General features: G+C 43.8%; 1 protein-coding gene across 2 annotated transcripts in view; it reads left to right on the forward strand.

Moving 5' to 3' along the window:
* The window catches only part of NTRK3 (neurotrophic receptor tyrosine kinase 3), a 554024-nt gene that overhangs the window by 378184 nt on the left and 150378 nt on the right, over nucleotides 1-25462 (forward strand). Inside the window, exon 13 of one of the 2 annotated variants that reach the window (XM_061595099.1) lies at nucleotides 13748-14966. The exons of the other annotated variant lie outside the window; for it this stretch is intronic. Coding sequence (XP_061451083.1) covers nucleotides 13748-13869 — 122 coding nt within the window. The 3' untranslated portion in view covers nucleotides 13870-14966. Of the gene's footprint in view, nucleotides 1-13747; nucleotides 14967-25462 lie in introns of those variants that run through there. 2 annotated transcript variants of the gene reach the window in all.

Raw genomic sequence — 25462 nt, forward strand, 5'->3', positions numbered from 1 at the left:
TCCAACGAAAGGAGGAAGTCGAATCTCCGGTAAAAGGGCTCGAGGTCCACTCAGCCTTCCATCCATCTGTGGTCAGTAAAATGAGTACCCGGCATATGCTGGGAGGTAAAGAAAGGCCGGGGACGGAACTGGCAATCCCAGCTCATATATATGGTCTGCCTAGTAAACGTCGCAAGACGTCACCCTAAGAGTCGGAAACGACTCGCACTACAAGTGCGGGGACACCTTTACCTTTTTATCATGCACTTATGATAATCATATGTGTGAGGGCTCTTTCAGATCTTCTAATGAATGTGTGGAGGTTGGGGAATGAATAAAACTGCTCATCCTTCTTATATGCAACATATGGTTAGTCCCCTTGTGGGGGCCTGATGCGCCTCTCCGAGCATTTTTCTTTTCCTGCTCCATCAAGACCTCACTTATTTTGGCAATAGTAGCAAAAAGAAAGAAAGTCAGTGTGGTGTAGTGGTTAAGGTGTTGGACTATGACCTGTGAGACCAGGGTTCGAATCCCCACACAGCCATGAAGCTCACTGGGTGACCTTGGGCCAGTCACCGCCTCTCAGCCTCAGAGGAAGGCAATGGTAAACCCCCTCTGAATACTGCTCACCATGAAAACCTTATTCATAAATCGGAATTGACTTGAAGGCAGTCCATTTCCATTTTTTCAGCAAAAAGAAAAAAAAGGGGTAAATGGAGAGGTTTAAATCTCTCTGCCCAGCCCAGCAGCCTGATGAGTGGTGTGAGACGATAACCTTCTTCTAATTATGGATGGATGAATCTATCAATTCTGTTTTTTTTCTCTGTTACTCATTTTTCCAATCTTAAGTTCACTTCCCCACATTTCCGCATCAGTTTGTGAATATTTTTTTTAATGTCATAACCATTCTTCAACATTTGAGTGTGGATTTCTCCTAATATGCAGATTTGTATGCAGTTTTTCCTAATAGACACATTTTGCAAAGTAATTTTCTCCAATGTAATGCATTTTGTGTTATTTTCACCAGCATATGCATTTTTATTTTTTATTTTTTTATTATTTGATTTATATCCCGCCCTTCCTCCCAGCAGCAGTCCAGGGCGGCAAACAAAAGCACTAAAAACACTTTAAAACATCATAGAAACAGACATTAAAATACATTAAAACAAAACAACTTTAAAAACATTTTTTTAAAAAAGCTTTGAAGATTTTTTTAAAAAGGTTAAAAAACATTTTTTAACAAAAGTTTAAAAGCATATTAAGAAGCAGTTCCAACACAGAAGCAGACTGGGATAAGGTCTCATCTTAAAAGGCTTGTTGAAAGAGGAAGGTCTTCAGTAGGAGCTGCAAAGATAACAGAGATGGCGCCTGTCTAATATTTAAGGGTAGGGAGTTCCACAGGGTAGGTGCCACCACACTAAAGATGTTTTTCCTATGTTGTGCAGAAAGGGCCTCCTGATGAGATGGTATCTTCAGGAGGCCCTCACCTGCAGAGCTCAGTGATCGATTGGGTATATAAAGGATAAGATGGTCTTTCAGGTATCCTGGTCCCAAGCTGTATAGGGTTCCGTACACCAAAACTAGAACCTTGAACTTGGCCCGGTGCATTTTTATGCACAAATTGCCCTAGTACATGCACTGTTGCACACATTACGTGGCTGTCAAACTCCTTCGTGGCTGTCAAACTCCTTTGCAAAACTCAGAAAAGTGTGAATTTTGAGGGATTGCTGTGTTTTGATCCACATATTGTTTCAGAAAGTACAAATTAGTCACTTTCACATTTAAATGTGAATGGAATCAAATTTCTTCTCTGTTCCTTCTCTTATTCTAATTTCTATGGATCAGATGAAGAGGGATGGCAGTGCACCGGTGTGCACACGTGAGAGTCTGGGGTGGCCACACCCACCACTGACACATGGACCCCAGAGGACTGGTAAAGAGTAAATGTGGCCCTCAGGCTAACAAAGGTTAACCACCCCATTATACAAATTCCTATAATGTCTGGACTAAGCTTTTCTTTTGAGACTGTCCTCCTTTGCATTTTTTGATATTCAGCCCATCCTGGCTTGCTTAAACATGTGGGCTAGGCACAACATTCTCTGGTATTCCCCATGGACCAGTATGTTGTGTGGCCCATATGTGTGGGTACATCAAAACTCCCCTTCCATGAACTCTTGCGGAGCCCTAGCAAAAGTGATGGATTGACCTGTCTTCCTTGGCAAGGTTTCCTGGGCCTCCTAGGAGAGGTCTCGGTGCACTGTGGGAAGATATGTTCCTTTTGCTCCCGCAGAAGAACATGTCAAGGTCATAATGACCGACAAAGAGCTGCCAACTCGGCGCCGCTGCAGCGGCTCAGCTTATCGTGGGTCTTTATTAAGTCTCCCTCCTGGAAATTCTTTTCCTCTTGCTCTACTGCAAGCTCCCCCTCCCTTCCGTTTTGGGTATTTACACAGGGCAGTGGAAGGGGGAAGCAGCAGCAATATTTTGGAACTCTGCCGCTTTTCATCTATCAGAGTGCAGGATTTAGTGCTTTGGAACGGCTTCATCCACAAAGAGTGTTCCAGAGAAAACAAATGTGAGATCCCAGTGAATAGAGGAATGTCTCATATTTAACAGGGAAACAGCAGGGCTCTGATAGGTGCAGGAAAAGGCTCTTACCAAAAGCTTAGTGATTATGACATGGAATCTGTCAAAGATCCCATGGCGTTCATATGAACATCTTGGGACAAAAAAAAAATGGACTGACCTGCTTGTGTCTTTTTTGTTTTCCTTCTTGATGTATTTATCACTATTTTTACTAGTCAACTCAAAAGCAACATTGTTGAAAGAGGAAGGACTTCAATAGGTGCCGCAAAGATAACAAAGATGGCGCCTGTCTAATATTTAAGGGTAGGGAGTTCCATGGGAACAAGCGATAAATCTGTTTGTTAGCCAAACAGAATCTCTGGGGCTGGTTTGCGCATGACTGTGTCTCTCTGGCTGACTGCAGCACCAAGTGTGAAGGAGCATATGTGAACGAGCCAATTTTGGTCCAACATCACCAAATGGAACTTTCATGCCACTTTAGACTTGGGGTTTGCAATGACAGTCAGTTCACACATTTCAGTGTGAGATTGTGGTCAGTGGAATTATATGGTAATAAGTATCCTGAGATAGTAGAATGGATAGCACCACTTGACATAGCAGCTATGTGTGCATGTGTATGGGGAATCTTTTTTTAACACCCTATATAAAGAAGAAGAAAACTAATAGCACAGCAGGAGATACAGAACGGATTAGAACCTTTCTCTCTGTTGTGTTAGTTTCCTCCTCGTTTGCTATTTGCAGGAACTTTGTACACAGCCGAGCATTCAGAAATGCCATCCACCAACTACAATCTGAAGGGGTACAACAGCTACCTCCACTGTTGGAGGCAGTATGCCTCTGAATACCAGTTGCAGGGAATTACAAGTGAGGAGAGTGGTCTTGCGCTCAGTGCCTGCTTTAAAGCTTCCCATTGGTATATGGTTGGCCGCTGTGAGAACCAAATGCTGGACTAGATGGGCCATTGGCTAGATCCAGCAGACTCTTCTTATGTTTTTACAGTCTAATTTATCAGACTGGAATTCTACTACTCAGACCAGCTGAAAGGCCTTCTGCAAATTACCATTCAGTGAGTCTCCTTCCTGTTCAGTGGGTCTCCTTCCTATAATGGTACACTCTGGGAATTAGGGAGAGAGATTATCTTGATGGCTCCAGCAGCTTGAGAAAGCAGCTACATCTACTTTCTGCTTCCCTGCAATGTCCTTGTCAGTGATGTAACATCTATGACATTGAAGGAGTGCCAGATGGCACCCACAAAAGCATGGCAGATTCCATATTTTGTGCCCCCCCCAATGCCATGGAACTTGACTTGGTGGCAGTGGAAGCTAATCCATTATGGAAAATGGGGCACATCCTCAACCAGTTCAATCTACCCTCAGCCACCCCCACCTGCCTGCCCTCTTACCTGCAACCAGTTCAAGAGGTGGCCCTGCCTGTCAGCTTCCTCCTCCTTAGTTTTGGTGTTGCCCTTGTTGAACTCAACAGGGAGGAGGATGGGGGCAAAACTAGAATTAGTTCGATTCTGGCTCCATCTACAGTTGGTCTCCCTGCCTTCTGCCCTACTAATCCTAATGGGTCCCAGACACCATTGGTTGGTGGAGATAGCTGATTCCTGTAGCTGCTAAATAGTTTTTTTGTTTTTAAAGCAGGGATGGGCAACCTGTGGCTCTCCAAATGTTGTTGGACTACAATCCTCATCACACCTGATTGTTGGCCATAATTGGAGTCCAGCAACATCTGGAAGGCAATGGGTTCCCCACTCTTGGCTGAGACCTTTCAAGTGAGCAGGTGACTACCCCTTGTTTCTTCAGCAACAACAATTAATCATCCACATCTCAAGATTTCATAACCCATCTCCAAATTTAGGTTGGCCAAAGTTCAGATAGGGATGGAAAACCTATGGTCCTCCAGATGTTAGATTCCAACTCATTCCTACTCAGCATGGTCAATTGTCAGGAATGATGGGAGTTATGTTCCAGCTACATCTGCAGAACCACAGGTTCCCCATTCCTGTTCTGAAGAGACTGCAGGGCAAGCATCAGCAGTGGGCTCTGCCAGAGCACTAGAATCCTAGCATCTGATTAAGGATGTCATCTGCTGCTGCCATGCTAGAGGTGACTACCACAACATTTTGCTGCATGCGTAAAGGAAGGGCCATAGGTCAGCAGTGGAGCAACTGCCTTGCATGCAGAAGGTCCCAGGTTCAATCCCCGGCATCTCCAGGCAGGGCTGGAAGAGCCTCCTGCCTGAAACCCTGGAGAGCCACTGCCAATCAGTGGAGGCAGTACTGAGCTAGATGGACCAATGGTCTGATTCAGTATAAGGCAGCTTCCTATGTTTCTCTGTTCCTAGAGTAGACCTAAGCACTGAGTGATCGACTGATAAGAAAACATACATGTACTCATGCATGCAAGGACTAACTCTTCATAGCCTGTCTCTGTCCTCAGTTTGTTCCTCACCATTCTTCACAGTTGCTTTCCATAGACTCAGTTGATGTGCAGGGAGTTCAATCCCACTTAGTTCAGGTGCACCGTGAGTCCCCCATTTGAACTCTGCAAAAAGCAGGATTGAACTTCCCATGCATCAGCTGATGCACAGGGAGTTCAATCCTGTTGGTTTGAATGCGCCTGTGAGTCCTCCATGGGGAATTTGCTGGTGTTTCCGAACCATGCAGAAAGCAGGACTGAACTCCCCACACATTAGCTGAGTTTAAAATTTCTTGATTGATATCTCCCCCCAGGGACATTATTATAATTTTTGATGATTGACATGTGGGTGGTCCCGCCCACCTGTCAAAACTGGCTCACAGTGTGGGAGGAGATAAAAATCTGGGTTTCCCACCCCTGCCATAGAGAATATGATGTTGTCTCCTCTTCCATTGATGGAAACAAACATGGTAATTTGCAGCCTGATCATCAAATCCTTCAAGACTTGTCTTTCAGGGGAACCACTTAAGTCATTATTTTTGTATATTTTCCATTTACCCTTTAATAGTTGTGTAGAATATAGAATTTCAGCAGGTGCAAGTTTATCATGGAGGCCTCACAACTATTAAAGTTACAGGAGTCCTTTCCATTTTTACTCAACTGCTAAAGGTACAGGAGCCCTTTCCTGTTCTGCATCTGGTCACTTTGTCTCCATCTGGATGATGGTATTCTGTCATGCTCTCAGGAATGTCTATCATTTTTCTATTGTGAGAAAAGTCTCAGCCCTTAGGAAGAGTTCTAGGTTATGTTCTGTCTGTGTGGGGAAATGGCAGCAGGTGACACATAATTTGTACCTTTGAGATCACATCCATTCACAGGAGCAAGACAAATCATGTTTCCCAGATAATTCAAATGACATACCCACATTTTCCTAAGGGCTGTAAATTAGAATTGTAAACAAATATTTTCCATGTTACTAATCCTAGATGATATCCAATCTAGTCATTCTCAGAACAGACCTACTGAAATTACTTAAGCCAGCGATACCATTGGGTCTACTCAGGACCCCTGCCAGGCATGACTGGGCCCTTGGGCACCAGCCTGCCGTAGCCCCGCAATGCCGTAGCCCAACACACACATCCCATGTAGGCAGCGCAGAACCAATAAGCCCACCCGCACATCCCACCTACCTCTTATGTCGTGTAAATGATTTGTGCATGTAGCACACATGCCTGCCATCACCCAAGATGATGATGGGGGTGTCAGCCTCTAACAGAACCCCCCACTGCATCTTGGGTGATGGCATGCATGTGCTCACAGTGCGCACAACATTCACACTGATAGTAGAAGTAGGTGGGGGTGCATATGGGCTTATTGAAACCTGCACTGTCTGTATTGGGGGGGTGCCTGGAGCTCCTTCTCTGCGATCCCCAGCAGGGTTGGGTTGCAGGACTCGATGCTGCTGTGCCACCCTCCCACCCTAAGGAGAGCCTCTTCAGCCACCTCCCCTGACTAAGGCCCAACCTGGCTGGCCTTTGGTGCTGTCCCTGGGTCTGTTGTGCATATGACTATCACCCTATATTACCTAGCTAAGACATTCTTAGGAGCAGTTGTGAAAACATGGCACAGCACTTTTGTTACCAAGTGGTGATGTTTGGCCTGACATTTTAAAGTTATTCTTCTATATAATGTCTTATCTAGCTTCTCTAATTTTGTGGTTAGATGAGAGTGCATTTGGAGAGTCTTAGGCTTAAGTTCATTGGCTATTTGATGTGAGGAAGGCCAAGCAAGTAATTGGATGTGTGCCTTAAATGTCTCTCCAATTACGTGGATTCCACCATTTCTGGGGCTGCTCACATCCTCGGGTGGGGAACCTTTGGCCCTCCAGATGTTGCTGAACTACAACTGCCATTGGCTGCAGCAATCCTGGCCATTGGCCAAGGATGATGGGAGTTCTGGTTCAGCAGTATCTGGAGGGCCGAAGACTCCCCACATATGCACTAGAGGAACATCTGCTCACCTAGTTCCTCTGTGTAAGGTGTTTCATAAGAAAAAAAATGTTATGAATGTAAGACTTAGGTACTCTTCCAGTGATGGGGGGGGGGAATCAGAGAGGCAAAGGCCATAATCTCCATAGCAGGGGTGGAGGACCTCAGACATGGGGGTTGAATATGGCCCTCCTAAGCCTCTGTATCTGGCCCTCAGGACCAGGCCCACCCCTCCTTGCCAGGCCATTGACTAGCCTATGGCCTTGTTCACTACTGCCATATGGTCCCCAGAAAGTTGCCTAGAAGCAGTGGCAGCTGGTAGCGCCATGTCAGTGGGGCAGGGGATTCCACTGTGGGTTTTAGTCTGAACTTTCAAGGAGCTGACCAAGGCACCTTGGACAGCTCCTTGAAAGTTCAGACTAAAACCCAGAGTGGAGTTCATTGTCCCACTGACATGGTGCCACCAGCCATCACTGCCCAGAAGGGAATGTGGCCCTCAAACTGAACGAGCTTCCCTACTCCTGCTCTATAGGCACATATGAAGGGAGTTGAAGTGCATCTTTCTTTGCAGCTGAGAATGGAAGATAGATGGAAAGCCAGAAAGGGAAAGTGGATGTGGGAATGGGAGAGAGGGGAGGAGGGGGCATGATTGATGAGAAGGTGAGTTGCTAGGACTAAGGGAATAGTGACCATACGCCTCTCTGTGACAAGCAGCATCATTTCACTTGCCATTCCAGTCTCCCTCTCCAGCCACCACCTTACCATCGTTTAGGATTTTATATCATGATGTGTGGACCAGCTTTAACCCAACCTGAGCCCTTCGCTTTCATCAGCAGTTGCCAAAGCCTTCCCATATTCATATCCATGCTTCTTCTCTTTTTCATGATGGCCATGGATGTCGTTGCCAGCAATGGGGAGAGGGAGAAAAGAACAAATCCTCCTTGCTCAACATGCTTGCCCACCTTCCTAATTTTCATTATGGTTTGGATAGCTTTGGGCCTTCAGATATATTTTGGACATTTCCTTCCTTTCAATATGAATCCTGATTTAAAACAACAACATGACGACAACCAAACATCCCCCTCCCCAAGTGGGTTGTATTTCATTAGTATCCAACTAAGTTTTATTCCAAATAGACCTATTGAAATTAATGGGCATGACACATTCATTTCATTGGGTCTACTCTGTGTAGGACTTAATTGGATATAACCTGATGAAATTTTGCAAATGAAGGGCCAAACTAATTGTGATGTTGGGAGATTCATAATTGGATCACCTCTTTGATTTATTACTTTTTAAAGGTTATATATGGCTGTGTGGGAAGAGGAATCAATTCAGATCAGGGGTACAGCGTGCAGGTTTCCTGAACTAAATCACCTCCTTAATTTGATTTCCTTCACTCCTCACCCTTAATCTAAGTTAGGGCCCTGTAGACTCATGTAACCTGTTAAAAAATGCAGATCTGGCGATGAAGTTCCTTGGCCATCTTATCTAGGCCCCATCTGCACTATATACTTAAAGCAGTATCATACCACTTTAAACAGTCATGGCTTCCCCCAAAGAATCCTGGGAATTGTAGTTTGTTAAGGGCTCTGAGAGTTGTTAAGAGACTTCACAGAGCTACAGTTCCCAGAGTTCCCTGGAAGCTGGGGTTCACTGTTAAATCACTCTGTGAATTGGGATTGACTATTAAATCATTCTGGGAATTGTAACTCTGGGAGGAGAATAGGGGTCTCCTAACAACTCTCAGCACCTTTTATAAAGTACAGTTCCCAAAATTATTTGGGAGAAGCCATGATTGTTTAAAGTGGTATGAAACTATATTAAATGCATAGTACAGATGGGACATTAGTTGTGATTCTCTTGGTAACATTTTGAGGTTAGATCTCCAAGAGCCAGCGATGTAGGCAGTGGAAGAGATTCACTCACACCAAACTCCAGCCTACTGATGTCATTTCTGATCTCACATTTGACAATAAATGATGTCAGCCAAGCAAGACCCATCTTGGTTTCTGATCCATACGAAGCAAAACTGGGTTGCAGCATAAGAGGATTTTGTGAGGAATCTGTAAGAGTAACTGTAAGAGCATTTTCACACATGGTACTAAAATGACCTTTGAGCAACCTGCTCTTGTGCACATTTGAAAATGATATTTAATGCTTGGGGAAAGCAAAAGAGTTAAGATGTGCATGTATTTTTATTCATTTACAAAATATATCGACCACCCTACATGACAAAAGAATCAAAGGGCAGCTTCCAAGGGTTTCCAACATGCATTGGATGAAAAGATCCTTTCATTTAATATGTAATGTGCAACTACATCTTCTGTTTTTCCTTAATTAGTTTAAAGTGCTAGGGGGGATTGTTGTCCTAATCATGGCATGTGTGGAGGCGAGGGTTTTCTCTCTTTTTTTAACTAAGCCCCATAGCCACCTTGAGGGGTATCTTCCTGTGTTATATCCCAACATTTGATATTCAAAGGTATGCTGCCTTTGGATATGGGGGCTTGATGTGACTATCATGACAAATAACCATTGAAAGACCGTACCCTCCATGAATTTCTCTCATCCTTTTTGAAGCCTCGTAGCCCATTGGCCGTAACCACAGTTTGTATTGTTAAATATGCTTTTAAGCTTTTAAGTGATATGCTTTAGTCTGCCCTGCACCTATTGCCAATCAATTTCAATGAGCAATCCCCAAGCACTAGTATTATGAGAGAGGGAAGAAAATGTTCTCTGCCACAACTCTTTAGGCAATGTGATTTTGACATTTGTGTTACAGGAGCAGGAACTGTAAAAGGCCATTGAAGTTTCACATGTGAAAATGCTTAAAGAATAGTCAGGGGAAATCCTGCAGGTTCTAATGACGACAAGGTATTATTAGCCCATTCAGAAATGATTGACCAGTGTTTGGATAGGTATCTCCCAATGAAAGAGGTGTTAGTACTCTGCACCCGTGCGTTTATCACAAAAGAAGATGTTTATTTATTTGGGATGGGATTTGCCCCCACTGATCCATTCTGCCCCATTTTGCCCCACTCACCCCTAGCGTCACAGAGAAGGAGGAGGCAGGAGAGAAAAGACCCTCCTTGGGCAGCCACAGCAAAAGCCTCCCAGAGCAGGGCCATCCCCAAACGGTGGAACAGGAAGAGGAGGTGTCACACCACAGGGCAAGGGACAGGTTGCAAGCTAGGGTGGGCGAAATATCTGCTTAATTCCAACCACGGGAGGTTGGAATTAAGCAGATATTCGCCCATTGCAGTTTGCAGCCTGTCTTTTGCCCTGCGGTGTTGTGGCACCTCCTCTTCCTGTTCTTCTAGGTCTGCTGGAGACGCTTTTGCTGTGCCCCTTCTATCCTTCCACCTGGGGAGGGCCCTTTCTCTCCTGCCTCCTCCTTCTCTGTGATACTGGGGAGTGAGTGGGGCATAGCTAGGGTTACCATCATTTTGTCATTTCAAAAAGAGTACATTTGGCTTTGATAAGTGAAAAGTAAGAGTATGCTGTTGCACCATCTCAAAAAGCGTACATGTACTCTTAATAGAGTACGGTTGGTAACCCTAGGCATAGCAGATCGGTGTGGGGGGGTGCGACTCCCATCCCATACACACACACACACACGAAGTGAGCAGCTTTCTAGCTACTTCTGTTTCCCAGCCTCTTTCTGACTTTCTGCAGATGGGAGGACTCAGAATGGGGAAGGGTAGCTTGTCTCAAGCAACTGAGAGGAATCATAAGAAAATGAGAAGGCCCTTGCTGAATCAGACCAAAGGCTCATCAAGCCCAGCATGCTTCCTCTCACAGCGGCCAATCAGGTGAACAGGAGTGTAGGAGAAATCTGCCACTCGTGTGTCCCCAGCAATCACTATTCATGGCAGAGGTGTGATTCAAACTCCGGCCTTCCTAATGTGCCACTCATTTTCTTTGCCACTGCATTACATCAGCTCTCACTATGTGAAAAATCTGAGCGAAAAAGAAGAAACTATCTCCATACCTCTGTTGGAACTCTGCCCAGCGAAAGGTTCTCTGAACAATTAAAAAAAAAAATCTGTAGTCCTCGAAAATGCCTTGTCTTAGGCTTGGTCCAGCTTTGTATTTGAAGTTGCATGCTGTAATAATCTCACAAGAACGATCTCAATAAATAAAGAGACTCAAATATTTACAAATAGTATCTATTAGGGATGGGGGAGGAATTAGATTCAGTTCACAGTGAAAGGCAAACCTGCTAAGTTCACACTTCCTGAAACAATAGGTGAACCAAAACCCAGTCATCCTTTGAAAATTGCACATCTCCAAAGTTTGCAATGCTGTCCTCCAACCAAGTAATGTGTACCAAAAGAATGAATATACTAGGTAAAGTTAGCATAAAAATGCATATATTAGTGAAAATAACATAGAAAATGCATTATAGTAGGGAAAACTGCTTGCAAAAAAAAGTGTGTATTAGGCAACATTCCAAATTGTGTATATTAGGAGACATTCACACTAAAATGCTGACAGATTTTTATGAGAACTTTTATTTATTTATTTAAAAAATCATCAACTGTTGTAGAAATGTGGAGAACTAAAGCTGATATTAGGAAATTGAGAAACTTAGAGAAACTGAATTGATAGATTGACCCATCCCTAATTGTACTAATACAAAACAAATCAGCACATTTTTTATAATATTCTAAATAACAGTAAATACTATAAACCACTCACTTTGGATCTCCAGTAAAAAGTCCATTTCAACAATGAGTTTTTTCTTAAGTTCACTCAACTGATTGACGTCTTTATGATTTTTTTAAAAATCACATTCCATCCATTATCATTATCATCAACATCAACATTATCATTATTTCAATTTTTACCTGCCCTTCACTATAAGGTCTGTGGGTGGAGTACAGAAATTTAAAAATACAATATTAAAAGCAGTTTAAAACAACAATAATAAGTACTAGTCCTCCCAAGAGAACTGGGTGATCAGGTGCAATTGCCGCATCCTTATAATAAATTGCTTCCAAAAAGATATATGCAGTTCTCAACTTGATAATATGCTATATAGTATTAGAATAAGAAAATATCAGGACAAAATTACACATTCAGCTGACATGCTCCCATCTGTGCGTCTGTAGTCCTAAGGCATTAGAAGCCAACCAGCAATTGCATAAACTGGAGAAAGATTCATTGTTGAAATGGGCTTTTTAACTGTCATCCGTTGTTGATGGTTTATAGCATTTATGTGGGATGGTAAATGTGCTTATAAAATGCTCATGCTGATTTTGGGTATTAGTACAACATAGATTCAATTTGTATATACTGTATTTGTGTCTCTTTGTTTATTGTGTACACCAGCCTTATATTTAACGACTCACCTGGTACCCATAGGGTAGCCATCTGCAGGTTGGATGAGGCATGCCAAATGATGCCAATGGTCCACCAGTCTCCATCCTCCTCCATTGCAATGCTGGCGGTAGAGATTGAAACCTCTGCATCAAGCCCAGTGCTGCAATGAGTATAATGTGTTCGTGTGTATGCGTGCATGTGTGAATTATGTGTGTGTGTCAGAGAGAGCGAGAGAGAGCTGTGTGTCTGCATGTGTTTGTGTGAGTGTGAGAGAGCGTGCTGTGAAGGGATGGGGGGGAATTCAATTTGGTCCAAATTTTAATCTCAACCTTCCTAATTAGCACTTCCAGAAAGAATGTGAAAACCGAAACACTGCTGTCCTTCAAACGTCACACTTCTCTGAATTTTGTGGTGCAGTGACAGCCAAACAGTGTGCGCACAATTCATATATTGGAGGAAAGTGTGCATAAAAAGAGTATATTAGTGAAAATAATTTATGAAATGTTTTATATTAGGCAAGATTGCACACAAGAATGTGTACATTAGGAGAAACGTATGAACTAAAAAGCAGGTTTTCCTGAGGACTTAACAAAATGCATAAACTGCTGCCGAAATGTGGAGATCTGAATTTAAGACTGGAAAAATGAGAAATGGAAATGGGCAGGTCTGTCCATGCCTAGTGCTGTGTGCTTGCATGTGTGATACTGTATCTGTATATGCATGTCTACCAATGTGTGTGTCTGAGTGAGAGGTGGTAGGCGCAGGGTGACCGTGGCAACTCTGGCCATGCCCACTGCCAGCATATAGCTCTCAGGGGGTTGGCCAAGAGCGAATGCAACCCTCAGGTTGAAAACCACTCCTGACATAATAAGCAACCAACACTTCTATGCACATGGTCCATTATTTTCAATGGGTCTACTCTAAGTAAAACATAGCTGGATTCAACCCAAAGAAATTATTTATCTCCTCTCAATACAGCAAATGTTGCCCCTCCCGTACAAGTTTTTATTTTACTCTGACAGAGGAGGGGAAAGGTAGCAGTTTACAAGACAGCATGAATGTACCCTCCTGCAGCCAGATGGCTGGGGTTTTTTTTTTTAGTTCTTTTTTAAACACAATTATATGTATGTCACTATCCAGTGACAGCTGGTGGCTCCGGGTCAGTGGGGCAGTGGAATCCACTCTGGCTTTAAGGCTGAACTTTCAAGGAGCTGTCCAAGGTGCTCAAGCATCTTGGGCAGTTTCTTGAAAGTTCTGACTAAAATCTGGAGTGGAGTCCACTGCCCCGTTGACACAGAGCCACCAGACACCACTGTCACTACCTATCTGTTCTCTTCTAGTTTGGATCTTTATTTTTTGGATTACTTTATTTTTCCCCTTTATTTCTTTTTTCTCTTCTCTTCTGTGCCCCCCCTTTGTCTCCCATCCCCCTTTCCCCTGCTTTAGGTTTCAGAGAAATTATGTTGAATCCAATAACCCTTCCAGGACATTCTAATCCTCTTAACCATCATGGCATATATGTTGAGGATGTCAGTGTTTATTTCAGCAAAGGACGTCATGGCTTTTAAAAAAAAACAAAACACCGCCACAAACGACAGTGCAAAAACAAAACAAAACAAAAAACAGGCGAAAGACAAAAAAAAAAAGTTAAATCCAAAACCTCCTTGAAAGGTTCCTTGTTCTGATGTCACATTTGTTGGCTGTGCCCTTTGGTTGCTATGGGACACAGAGGGAGATTGCTGTCTTGTACACGGATCAAAGCTACCGCCTTGATGGACTGGATCTCAGTCTGCACCATGCTGAAAAGACCAAGGGGTTATATGTTTTTTTCTGTCGCCAGATCACAGGGTTATTCTACTCCTCTGTTGGTCACTGTGTTCTTTCCCTCTGTTGGTCACGGTGTTTCCTGCAAGGCACAACAAGAGCAAAGCAGAGCAACATTTTTTTTAATTTTAAAAAAGTAAAGGACCTTGAAGGAGGCATCCTAACAGTTGCACTTTGCTTAATTTTTTTTTTTAAAAAAAAGAACCAAACCAATTCAAGTCCAGGAACTTTAGCTGCAGCCCTCCCCAACTGGAGTCCTTGTGAAATCACAACATTCTGTTAAGGCCACCTGCTCTCAGCCACTCATGGTTGTGGCCAGGTCATGGGAGATGCCCCCATGGAAGAGGAGATGGGGAGTACAGAAGATGCTTTAACAAAGTGAAGACCCTTGGTAAGAACAATGGCAGCCCCCTCCACCCACTTCTGTCCTCCAACCCCACCCCTCCCCAAGCTGTTGCACAGAAACAATGTTGCTGTTTTTAAAAAGGTGACAATGGAAAAGCGTTACTCTACCTGGAGGAAAAGATACCAGTGGCTTTGTTGTTTTTTTAAAAAAAATACAAATGTTCTAGGAGGATCTTTCTGTTTGTGTGTGCGTGTGCGTTTTTGTGTGTTAAAGCCTCTCTCTTCAGCTATCTCAGTGTTCCATTTCTGTACACCAGCCTCTTCCCTGCTGCTTGTAAAATGGCTTTACCTGGGGGACTGGAGGTGCAGGGGGGGGGAAGGTGGAGCACTCCTGGACTTCACACCTGGGTGGCTGGCTGAGGAGTGGTGTTGCTGGTCAGTGATACACCAACAGGTCTAGGGCAGGGGGAAAGTGTGGAAGGTCATACAATAGTCTTTCTATCTCCAGTCTGCAGACCGACCATCTCTCTTGTCTTCCCGACACTGCCATATTCTCCCATTTCTTGCTCTCCAAGTTAGAGACGTATTATAATTCAGTCATGCACATGGTTGGATCAAGGCATACAAACTTAGCAAAGAGGGATCTGAGTCAAAATTATGTTGCTTATTCTCTGACATAAACACAAATATTGATTCTGGACTTGGATCAATATTGATATTATATATAGACACATTCTTTTCTTCTTCCTTTCATCTTAACTCCATTCCAAAATGCTTCATATGGAGGGCAGCAAACCTTGAATTCCACCTTCAGGAGTTACTGGACTATTGCTATTTTTTAATATATGTTCAAATCCCCGCTCGTGTCTCCTGGGTATAAAGGACCAGCTAAAGATCACCCCCACAGTGAGTGGATCAGGGGTTACATGCCCTGCCACCTGTGCAGTCTTGGGCAAGCTGCATAGTCCCGAGGAGCCCAATTGCCCCTCAGCTGGCAGTTGTGGACAAGGAAGGGACTGGCTTGTGCAGCTGTGGCAAGCTGAGCAGGCCCTAGCCAGCTGAGGAGAACTATCCTCAGAGGGAGGCAATGGTAAATCCTCTCTGAATACCGCTTACCATGAAAACCCTATTCATAGGGTAGCCATAAGTTGGGATCGACCTGAAGTCAGTTCATTTCCATTTTATATTCTGGTGAGTATTTTTCATCTGAAATGGCTAATATTAGATAGAGTTCTCTCTCCCACCCCTTCAGATTCCAGGCCAAACATGTTTAGAGGAAGATCTAATTAATGCAAATCTGCATTCAGATTCCAGGCCTGCAATGACACCTTTGCAGGATTCCAACAGGTGGAAGAGACTACCTCATCACTGATGGAGCCATCCATTTTCTAAAGCTCTTCCTCCATGCTATGTAGTTTCCAAAATTGCTCGTTCTGATTGGTTACTTCATTTTGGGGTGGGAACTGAACCCGGAGATGCCAGAATGAATGAAGACATCCCACTTACATTTTTTGTCTTCCCCTTTCATGAACCTGCTGGGATGTTCTCTTCTAATTTCAACCGAGGATGCTTCTTAGAGCCGTCCGCTGCTTTATTCCTTCTTTTGTCAGTTTGCTCAGATAATTGAGTGAGCTGTAGTATAAACACACACACTCTCACACAAAAGTAAAACCAGCCGTTTTAATGAAATGACAGAAGGTACACGAGTTTCCCTCTTTATCAAGACCAGAGGAGCTGATTCAGTTGGAATTAAATAAGAAACAAACTAACATGGGAACCAAAGTATAATTTTGAAAGTCTCTTTGCCCAAACAGAGAATGCAGGGGAGCTGGCGTAAATGGGCCTGATCTCAGCGTGGGTTACATTCACATGACCATTTATCTTGCTTGTTCCCCCCCCCAAGTCAGATCTAAGGTCAACTCAAGCCCAGAGCTTGGCAAAGTTACTTTTTTGAACTACAACTCCCATCAACCCAGTCCAGTGGCCATACTGGCTGGGGCTGATGGGAGCTGTAGTTCAAAAAAGTAACTTTTCCAAGCTCTGCTCAAGGCTGAGTACCATGTCCTGGTGTTTTGCTCACTGCAATCAACTTAAATTTCTCTTCTTCAAACTTCTGAGAGCTGTGGCATATGCTTTTTGAATCAAAACTGGAAGCATGCTTTGCTCTTTTACTTGTACAGCTAAACACTTGTAGAGGACCCCCTCCCACTTTGTGCAGGTTTTTGTTCTGGGTGTACCTTCCAGATTGGATGAAAGTAGGCTGAGAACAGTGACTCACACAGAGAGCCAACAGGCAGTGTGTCCGCATCAGCAGCGGATGATTTTTCCAATCACACCCATAGCAGAAGCATGACAAAACCCCACTCCTGCCAACCTCACCCTGCAGCAGAAGCTTGATTGCTCTGACCTTGCCTTCTTCCCATGAATCATTCAGAGATTCAGCGGATCCCCTTCTTTGTGGGTGGGTCTTTTGAACTCACACTAGTCTTGAATGATTGGATTTATTTCTTTTGGTATTCTAGCAGTTCTGTCATAGCACACGGTTCGGGAAGGACTGACTTGAGGAATTGAAAAGTCGCTGGTAGTTCCTTAATGCTGAAAAGTGGGGTGGAGTAGGTGGAAGAACAAGGCCTTGGGCACTTGCAATTGGTGGCTTTAAGTCACGAGTTTTAAGGAAAATGGTGTTTCTGATTTTAACTATTGTAAAACATTACCTCATTCCCCACCAACAAGACTCCTCCATTCCTGAGCGTTTCTTTTCTCTTACCATGTCTGTCATCTTGTGCTATGAAAATGGGAACATCCCCTTTCACAGAGACTTTAGGGGTCTTTGATGTCTAGTTTCTTAATAAACACTTTATTTTCTAATTAAACTGCTGCACCGAGTCTTTTCTTCCGGAGGCAAAAACAAATCAATAAAGTTCCCCATGATGTGTCTTTTTATTTTGTTGTTGTGGAAACCAAATGGCATGCGCTGTAGGGAGGAGCACAATACTTTGCCATGGGGTGGATGGCTGCTACTCAACCTTTGGGTTCATTCACACACACCCATATATACCACCTGATGACTTAACGCTTGATGAATGGATATGTGGGCTGACATCACTGAAAAGTGCTGCACTGTGAGGAGATACTGACTAATCACCAATGGACTTGGGTCATACTGGTAAACTAATACAGCTAATTTATGACAATAGAATAAGCTAATTCTTTAAGATAGTTTGCAGAGATTCAGGTCAGTGTAGTTGGTGAGTCTTCCAGAGATTTTCCTAGTTGACTAGGCATAGGGGTCCCCTCTGGAATTATTCTTGATTCTTATAATGTCCTCAAGAATAGTGGGTGAATAGAAAGTTCTACTAGCCCAACCTTGGTTCACTGGGTGTTGTTGGACTACAACTTCCATCATCACTACCCACTGACCATGCCGGCTGAGGATGATGGGAGTTGTAGTCCAACAACACCCAATGACACAAGGTTGGGGAAGGCTGTACTAACCCAGCACTTTATGCCCTGTCATTGGGGAGGAATAGTCACTATCCCTTGAGCCACTTCTCTTCTTCTAACATCAATTAGCCAATCACATTTGGAAGAAAGGCTTCATAACCTTTCTCGTCGTTTTGGTAAGTTCAAGTGTTATGATAACATGGTAAGAATGTTATGAGGTCAATTCCTCTAAGATGATGGGTACTTTCTATCTCTTACTGAAGTCATTCCCTTACATTATGGAAAACTTACCCCACAATATTTCTGGCCCCACACAGCTTAGTCCATCTCTGTTCCATAAGATGTCTCCTTTCATTAAATGTTCAAAACTTCATGCAGACCTTCTAGTAACCTGGCTGACAATGAGTAACAATGCCAAAACTTCACCTAAAGAGTTTAATCTGTGGTGGGTTTTCACATGTGACATTGCAATGCTTCCATCAACCAGCAATGAACATATGTTTGTGAACCATCCTTGGACCCCCTCATATTTTTTTAACTAGAGGGGCTTAGGGACACCAGCTATGGGGAGACTGAGTGGACTAGAGATGTATGAAATTGTTTGCAATCAAAAGCAACTGCATTTATATGGAAAACAGTTATCTTACCATGAAATTAGTGGATATGCAGAATACTGATTATTCTTTTTTTAAAAAAAATGTTATCTGGGCTGGCAATGCCTTCTGGGGTGGCAGGATGGTGCATGAACTTGGAAAAGGTGGTCCAGCATGCAGCTGTGGTGTTGGCATGAGCCAGGATAGAGGAAGAAGAAACTCATACAATATAAAATGCACACAAGAAGTGGCCGGATGCTAATGCAGTTCTGGAGAAAGAAGAGGGTGAGATACACTGCTTGCAGAACCATGACTAGAGTTCTGGGTGCAAACCATTAGAGTCTGGTCCATTGGACAAATGTGGCACTGTTTCACCACTCTCAGTCTGCCCTCAGCCAGCCCCTTCCTGCCTGCCTTCTTACTTAGAATCAACCCAGGAGGTGGCTGTCAGCTTCCTTCTCATTAGTCTCAGTGCTGCCTTTATAGAACTCAACAGGAAGGTGGATGGGGGCAAAATTAGAATTTGTTGGCTCTGCCTGTCATTGGCTTTGGCTGCACCTACTGTTCAGCTCCCTGCCTTCCATCCTACCAGTCTCAGTGGGCATCAGCCATCACTGGTGCAAACACTATCTCCAACAGAGACCCAGATTCAATTAATGCTTTATCTTGTTCCAGGTCCTGTCTCCCCTTCTCAGGTTTGACACCCCTACCCCCAATGGCTAAGGAGTGAAAACCCAAGAAGGGACAGACCTTTTAGTGCCTTCCCATTGTTTACCAACTGGAGTGTTTATTATTTATTTATTATTATTATTTATTTATTACATTTATATCCCACCTTTCTTTTCATGAAACCCAAGGTGGCTTACATATGCTTCCCAGGCGGTCTCCCATCCAGGCACTGACCAGACCTGACCCTGCTTAGCTTCAGCAGGAAGCTGGCCTTATGTGCCTTCAGACCATAGTGTGGGACCTATGTGCTGATGAGCAGGCTTTAGTGAGAAGGAGGTTATAGCTTGACTATAACTCAGAGATGAGGAACCTGTGGCCCTCCAAATGTTGTTGGACTACAATTCCCATTAGCCCCAGTTCATGACAAGGGTGATGAGGCACAGAATTCCCATCCGTGCTTTAACTGAACACAGCAGGATGAAGTAACATCACAGGATGGATATATGAACCACCTTCAGAACTTCCACAAGCTCAAACACAGCTCTTTTGACCTCTCTTGAACTTCTTCAGAAGTTTATCCCAAGGAGGAATCCTAACCCAACAAAGTGGCTATGAATTTCTCCTTAAGCGAAATCTGGTAATGATTATGAAATGTGCAAAGACTTCTACTTGAGAAGGTTCACTGTTCTTATCAAAATTCTTATTTGGTTTCCTTCAAAATTCCTTTAATTATTTTGACTGTAGAGGAACCACCAAATTAACTTCTTATGTTGCTTTGGAAAATGTTTTGGAGCTAACTCTAGCCAGTGACTGCAACTATCCAGAGAAGTAAAAGCTGGTTGCAAGGAACATCCTTTAAGGAGAAATGAGGAAATGCCATTTTATGCTGGTGGAGGAGTTGAGAGTTCCTTGTTGGCCTTCTGTAGCCAGAACTCTGAAGCTGCCTTCAGTTATGTATATCCTTACTACTTAAGACTGTCTGGAATGTTTATGTGGGTGATTTTGTTGCCCCTTGAGGCCTTGTTAGAGCTCTAAAATGTCCCTCAAAAGTTTTGTCAGAATGGAGGGTAGTATCCTTCAGCTAAGATGTGTGGATGGAGAGTAGCTCAATAAAGTTAAATACATGTCACCCAGAGACTATCCCTTTTCCTCTCTTTCGAGTTGAGAAGGATATTGAGGTGCCCCAGGGAGGAAATTAAAGGGCCACTCTAGACTGGCCGTCATGCCAAGCTAGAAAGATATTGTTTACTGGCTACATGAGCCATTACATACAAAATCTTTTTATTACCACCAACATCCCACTGTCCGTGAGGGTGAACTTCAGAGAAAACCCAAGATGGGGAAGGTATTTGAAGTGACATCAGTAGATGTTGCAATAGCAGCTTCATCACAGCTATCCTGTGAGGAGGAAAAAATATAGGGAGTTTTGATAGTCTCACATTTGTCCTTAATGAGCAAAAATAAAGACAGCATCGTTCTTGGGAAGCAGTTTTTGATGTCCAAAGCTGGCCTTTCAAATATTATACATCCCACTGACACTTAGAGCATCCTCCCTCTCACCCCCCTTCTATTCACAGCTAATTAGGATACCTTCTCTGCCTCAAGAAAAGATACAGTGGGCAATAGAGAAACTCTGAATGACTGTGCCCAGAGAAGGCTCCCAGGGGTTCCCCACCCCCAGTCCACCAAGAATAAGTTAAGAAAGGTTGTAGGCCTTGAAGAGTATTGCTGGTGGAATTCCATATTCCCACTGCTCATGAGTGTCCCTGTCTCCAGTCTTCTCCTTCCCCCACCAGCTGTTTTCTGAGGTCGAATAGTCTTCACTTTACTGCACTCTAGGGGTGTTCACACATGGCACTCAATGAGTGCACAATCAGCAGACCTGTGCACAGAAATAATTGAGCTGTATATTTGTACAATTATTCACATGCAATGTTCAACAAGTGTAGAGTCTACATGCACAACAGTTGAGCTGTACAAATCAACAAGTGCACACAAATACAATACTTATATGTGTGCTGTCTCTACACACATATAAGTATTTGTGTGCACTTGTTGATTTGTTGACAGCTAATACCTGTAATGTGTGAACAGGACTTCTTTTATGCTTTAACATGTGAACTAGCCTTATACCAGATGGTCTGTCTATCCCATTATGGCCTGCTCTGAATGGCAGTTACTCTCCAGGTCTTAGACAGAGGTCTTTCTGATCATCTGCTACCAGATACTTTAAACTGGAGATTGAACACATGATTTTCTGCCTGCTCTATCACTGAGCTGTGGCCCCTCCACATTCCAATGAGCCGCCAGTGAAAAGCTGAGATGGTGCCACTCTGCCTGATCTGCTGAACATATTGAGCCTCTGAACAAGCTAATCTCTGCCTTGTCGTTATTCACTGCAAAAATGTTTAAAAAATGCTGAAAAACATGTTGAAAACACTGCAGAAGTTAACAGTATTTAAGAATCACTGTCAATATATAATGCATTATCTTCAACACCTGTTTTGTGCCCTTTCCTGTCCCTGCTTCCCACTCCTTCACAGTTGAGGTTGTACCAGAGTAAGTGCTGCTTCGTGCCACCCTTTAAAAATTTTTTTTATTGATTTGTATACACCTTATATTTAACATCTATCCCCACCCCACCCACCATACATCGCTCCAAATACCTGTTGATCTATAATCTTGCATTTTGCACTCCATAATTCATTACTGTTCTCACTCATCTCATAATGCATGCAAAAAGCAATCATGATCTCCCAAGTCTCATAAAGGGGGTGGGTACTGTTCTCTGACTATCAGAGGACAAAATAAAAGGTTGCCAACATTTCATGAATGCGCCTTTCATTTTTAATCATTTGCTCATCTACGGTTGCTGTGTTAACTTTTCTGGGAGTGCTTTCTCCCATATTTTTCTGTACCATCTATGAGCCACTCTTTTTACACTAAAGCCGTGCAACAGTTCTGGCTGAATCCCAGATCTCAAACCAAACCAGGTTGATCTGGGTCAACCAGGGATTCAGCTGGATCGCCCCCAAGTCAGATTGGGTCTGCCCGGGGCTGTCAAAAGAGTGAGAGGTCTGGTGGTGAGGGAGAAGTTTGGAGAAGGAGGTGCATCTCTGTTTTCCCCCCTCCTGACCACATGTTTAATTAAGTTTTAAACCTTGCAGCAATTAAACACTGTGCAAGGCCCCTGAATTAGTTCCAGACATGGATCTGGGTCAGGTCAGCCCCAGATTGCCCCAGGTCAGATTGGACCCCAATTTGGATCAGGGGGTCTATTCACAGCCCTATCTTACACTCCTGGTGGTGGAGAAGGCTAAGATGTCAGAGATCAGGAGTCTGAGTCCTCTTCAGGTGTTGAAATGGAGGACTCCCAAACAGAAGGAAAAGGGCATGCAGGGCACACCCCAGCAGGGTTGATATTGGAGGAGCCTTTGGGGCCAGTTTCTTCCCAGCCAGAGGTTGCAGCACTGCCATCCTCTGACTCAGAAGACGCCATGGGGGACCCAGCACGACCCCCACTCCTTCACTCCATTGCAGCTAGAGACTAATGGCGAGGGCTGGGCTCCTCTAAGCAAGGCAACATTGTTCAGAATGGACAGGGGTCACAATGAGGAGGCAGCTGTGCTGCTGCTATATAGGGCTGAGACTCAGTGTGTTCCCTGCTTAAACAACATAGGTTGTTTGTGGGTTGCAGAGCACAGATTGATCCTTCCTACACCCTGCCTCACGTCAGTCTGTCTGATACCCAGCCGCACCCTGCACCCAGACCCAGTTCTGCCACACCTTCAGCACAGAGTGTGGCAGGGATGACAACAGGGCCCGGGTTGGCCAGGGGAGCTGTGTGGCTTCATTCCCTTTGATTCCAATTCCCTTTCTCCATTATTGCCTTGCCAGATTCCAGGCTCTGCTTCTGACTTTGCCAGCTGGTGCCATAGCCTTCTGTCCCTGCCCAAAGTGTATTTTTAAAGTTAAACATTGGGAACCCTGTGCATTAGAAGAACGGGTCAGGGGGGGAAATGCCATAGGCTGTTTTAGTTTCTCTGATTACTTTGTGCTGATCCAGAAAGGTGCACCTCCATATTTTCCCTGCAAATCTAACCAGGTACTGAACTTGGTACTGTCTTCTGGAAGTCCCATTTAGGATGGATGTGAGGGAACACTTCCCCTCTTTCTGTTTTTGGACCACATACTTTATTATTTTTCTTCAGGACCACCTACTTCTCGTCTCAACACTTCAGTTCTACACACTGAACAGCTTTTTGTTTTTTAGCAGTTACATGCATCTTAATGCTTGGTGTGACACCAAAGTCAGAAATCATTTCACTTGAAAAGGGCTGGTTATGATTGACCTACACTGAAAACTGTGGCTGCAGCTTAAAAATAAAGAAAGCCCTGTTACATTAATGGTCTTTCTCCCATTTTGGGGACCCCAAATATGCTAGTTTCAATGCCATTTTTAGGGCTTCTTCCTCCTTTACTGTGTGATCTCAACCAATCAGGGAACATAACCAGTCAGTGAACTTGATGATATCATGCTGCCACACAGCTAATCATATTTGGCTTATGGGACAATGTCACTGAGAGCAAATGAAACCATCTGAGAGGGGGAACACATCCATGATGTCCAAATAATTAAGCTGATGCTATCTTGCTGTGCCAGCTTGTGGGATGGGATTGGGGCATGAGGAACAGTTTTCTTTGCTGCTTTAGCAACAGGGATGCATTCTGTCTTTCCCCAACATCCTTCCCCCTGCTTAACAGTTACACACTCTTCCACGGAAGGGTGACAGATTTACCAAAAAATATTGTGCATGTTTTGTGGGGAGGGGGGCAAAATGCCAACAAAGTGCCTCCTCCCTGCTTGAGCATAGTTCTGTTTCTAACACAGATATAATCAGTGTAAGGTATGAGAAAGGGACATAGAGTGTCCCCAACAAATACTTTTAAAATTACATCTTGCTTGTTTCTCAATGCAGTGTATATTGATAGTTATTTTTCATCAATTCTCCAAAAAGCTCTGAATCATGCCCTCCAACTTGCTTTGAGGAAATTCAGAATGGGGCACCTGTCCATCCTTCAGCTGCTCTCCTAGTCCTGGGTCTTCCCACCTTTGTCCTTCAGAAACCAGGAAGCAAGGAAGGTCAACATTTCCAAAGAGCATTGTAGGGTCCTAGACAATCATAAGCCTCCAGAGCTCTGGCAATGTCAACAGAGTATCATGCTTCATTTTGATCTGAACTTTTGGTGCAATCTGCGAATACTTCAGGTTAAACTTGGGTATTAGAAGGGGATAAAGAGTACTACCTATGGTGGTAAGGGGTTAAAAAGAGGCTCAGAGGAACTGGGGAAAGCTTGTGAAAGACAAATCATCCGTGGGAATCCTCCTTTTCTATGGACTATTTGTTTACTGGTTTAGACATTTCCAACCATGGTTTGTGCAATCAGTAGAGATACCCTTCTTCCGTGGATATTTACCAACACCTCAGGATGCTGATCAATCAGTGTAAAAACCTAATGAGCCACAAGAGTAATACCAGAGATTCTTTGAAGGGGAAATGCATTTTCTAGGGGTTAGCTTGTGGGCATTACTAATAGGAAGAGCCTTTAAGTGTGTATGTGTGTGCGCGCATGCACACATACAGTGAGGTAGACACAAATCCTGTTCACACATTTACTTGCATGTAGGGCCATCCTGATAGAGCCCCACACGAGTGGGACACTGGATTGTATGGGTCTGCCACTCACATGGAGCACATATGTACAAACAGTTTGGCATTGAAAGGGTTCCCTTTTCTGCTGTCCACATTCAACATGGGAGAGAGCCCAGTGACAGGGATGTGCAACTTCAGGGTGGATGACATGCATGACTCTGTTCCTGCTGTTGCATGTGAATGGTCCCAGGCTATGGTCTGAAGGCACATAAGGGCAGCAACCTAAGCAGGGTCAAGTCTGGTCAGTGTCTGAATGGGAGACCGCCTGGGAACCAGATGTAAGCCGCCTTGGGTTTCAATCATGAAAAGAAAGGCAGGGTATAAATGTAATAAATAAATAAATAATACCCTGCAAACATATGAATATGGATAAGGTGTTATTTGGACCAGATTTTTTTTCTCCTGATGAGCACTCAGATATGCACCTCCCCAACCCAAGTCTGAAGTGGTATAGGTAGGGATGTTTGAGGAATCCAATCTTTGCAAATTGTGATATGAACCGGCCAGATCCACACAGGACAATGGTCTGATTTAGGTAACTTTCTTTCAGGCTCACTGCAGTGTTCTTGGGT

The sequence above is a fragment of the Rhineura floridana genome, chromosome 14 (genome assembly GCF_030035675.1).
Source record: "Rhineura floridana isolate rRhiFlo1 chromosome 14, rRhiFlo1.hap2, whole genome shotgun sequence".
Taxonomy (NCBI): domain Eukaryota; kingdom Metazoa; phylum Chordata; class Lepidosauria; order Squamata; family Rhineuridae; genus Rhineura; species Rhineura floridana.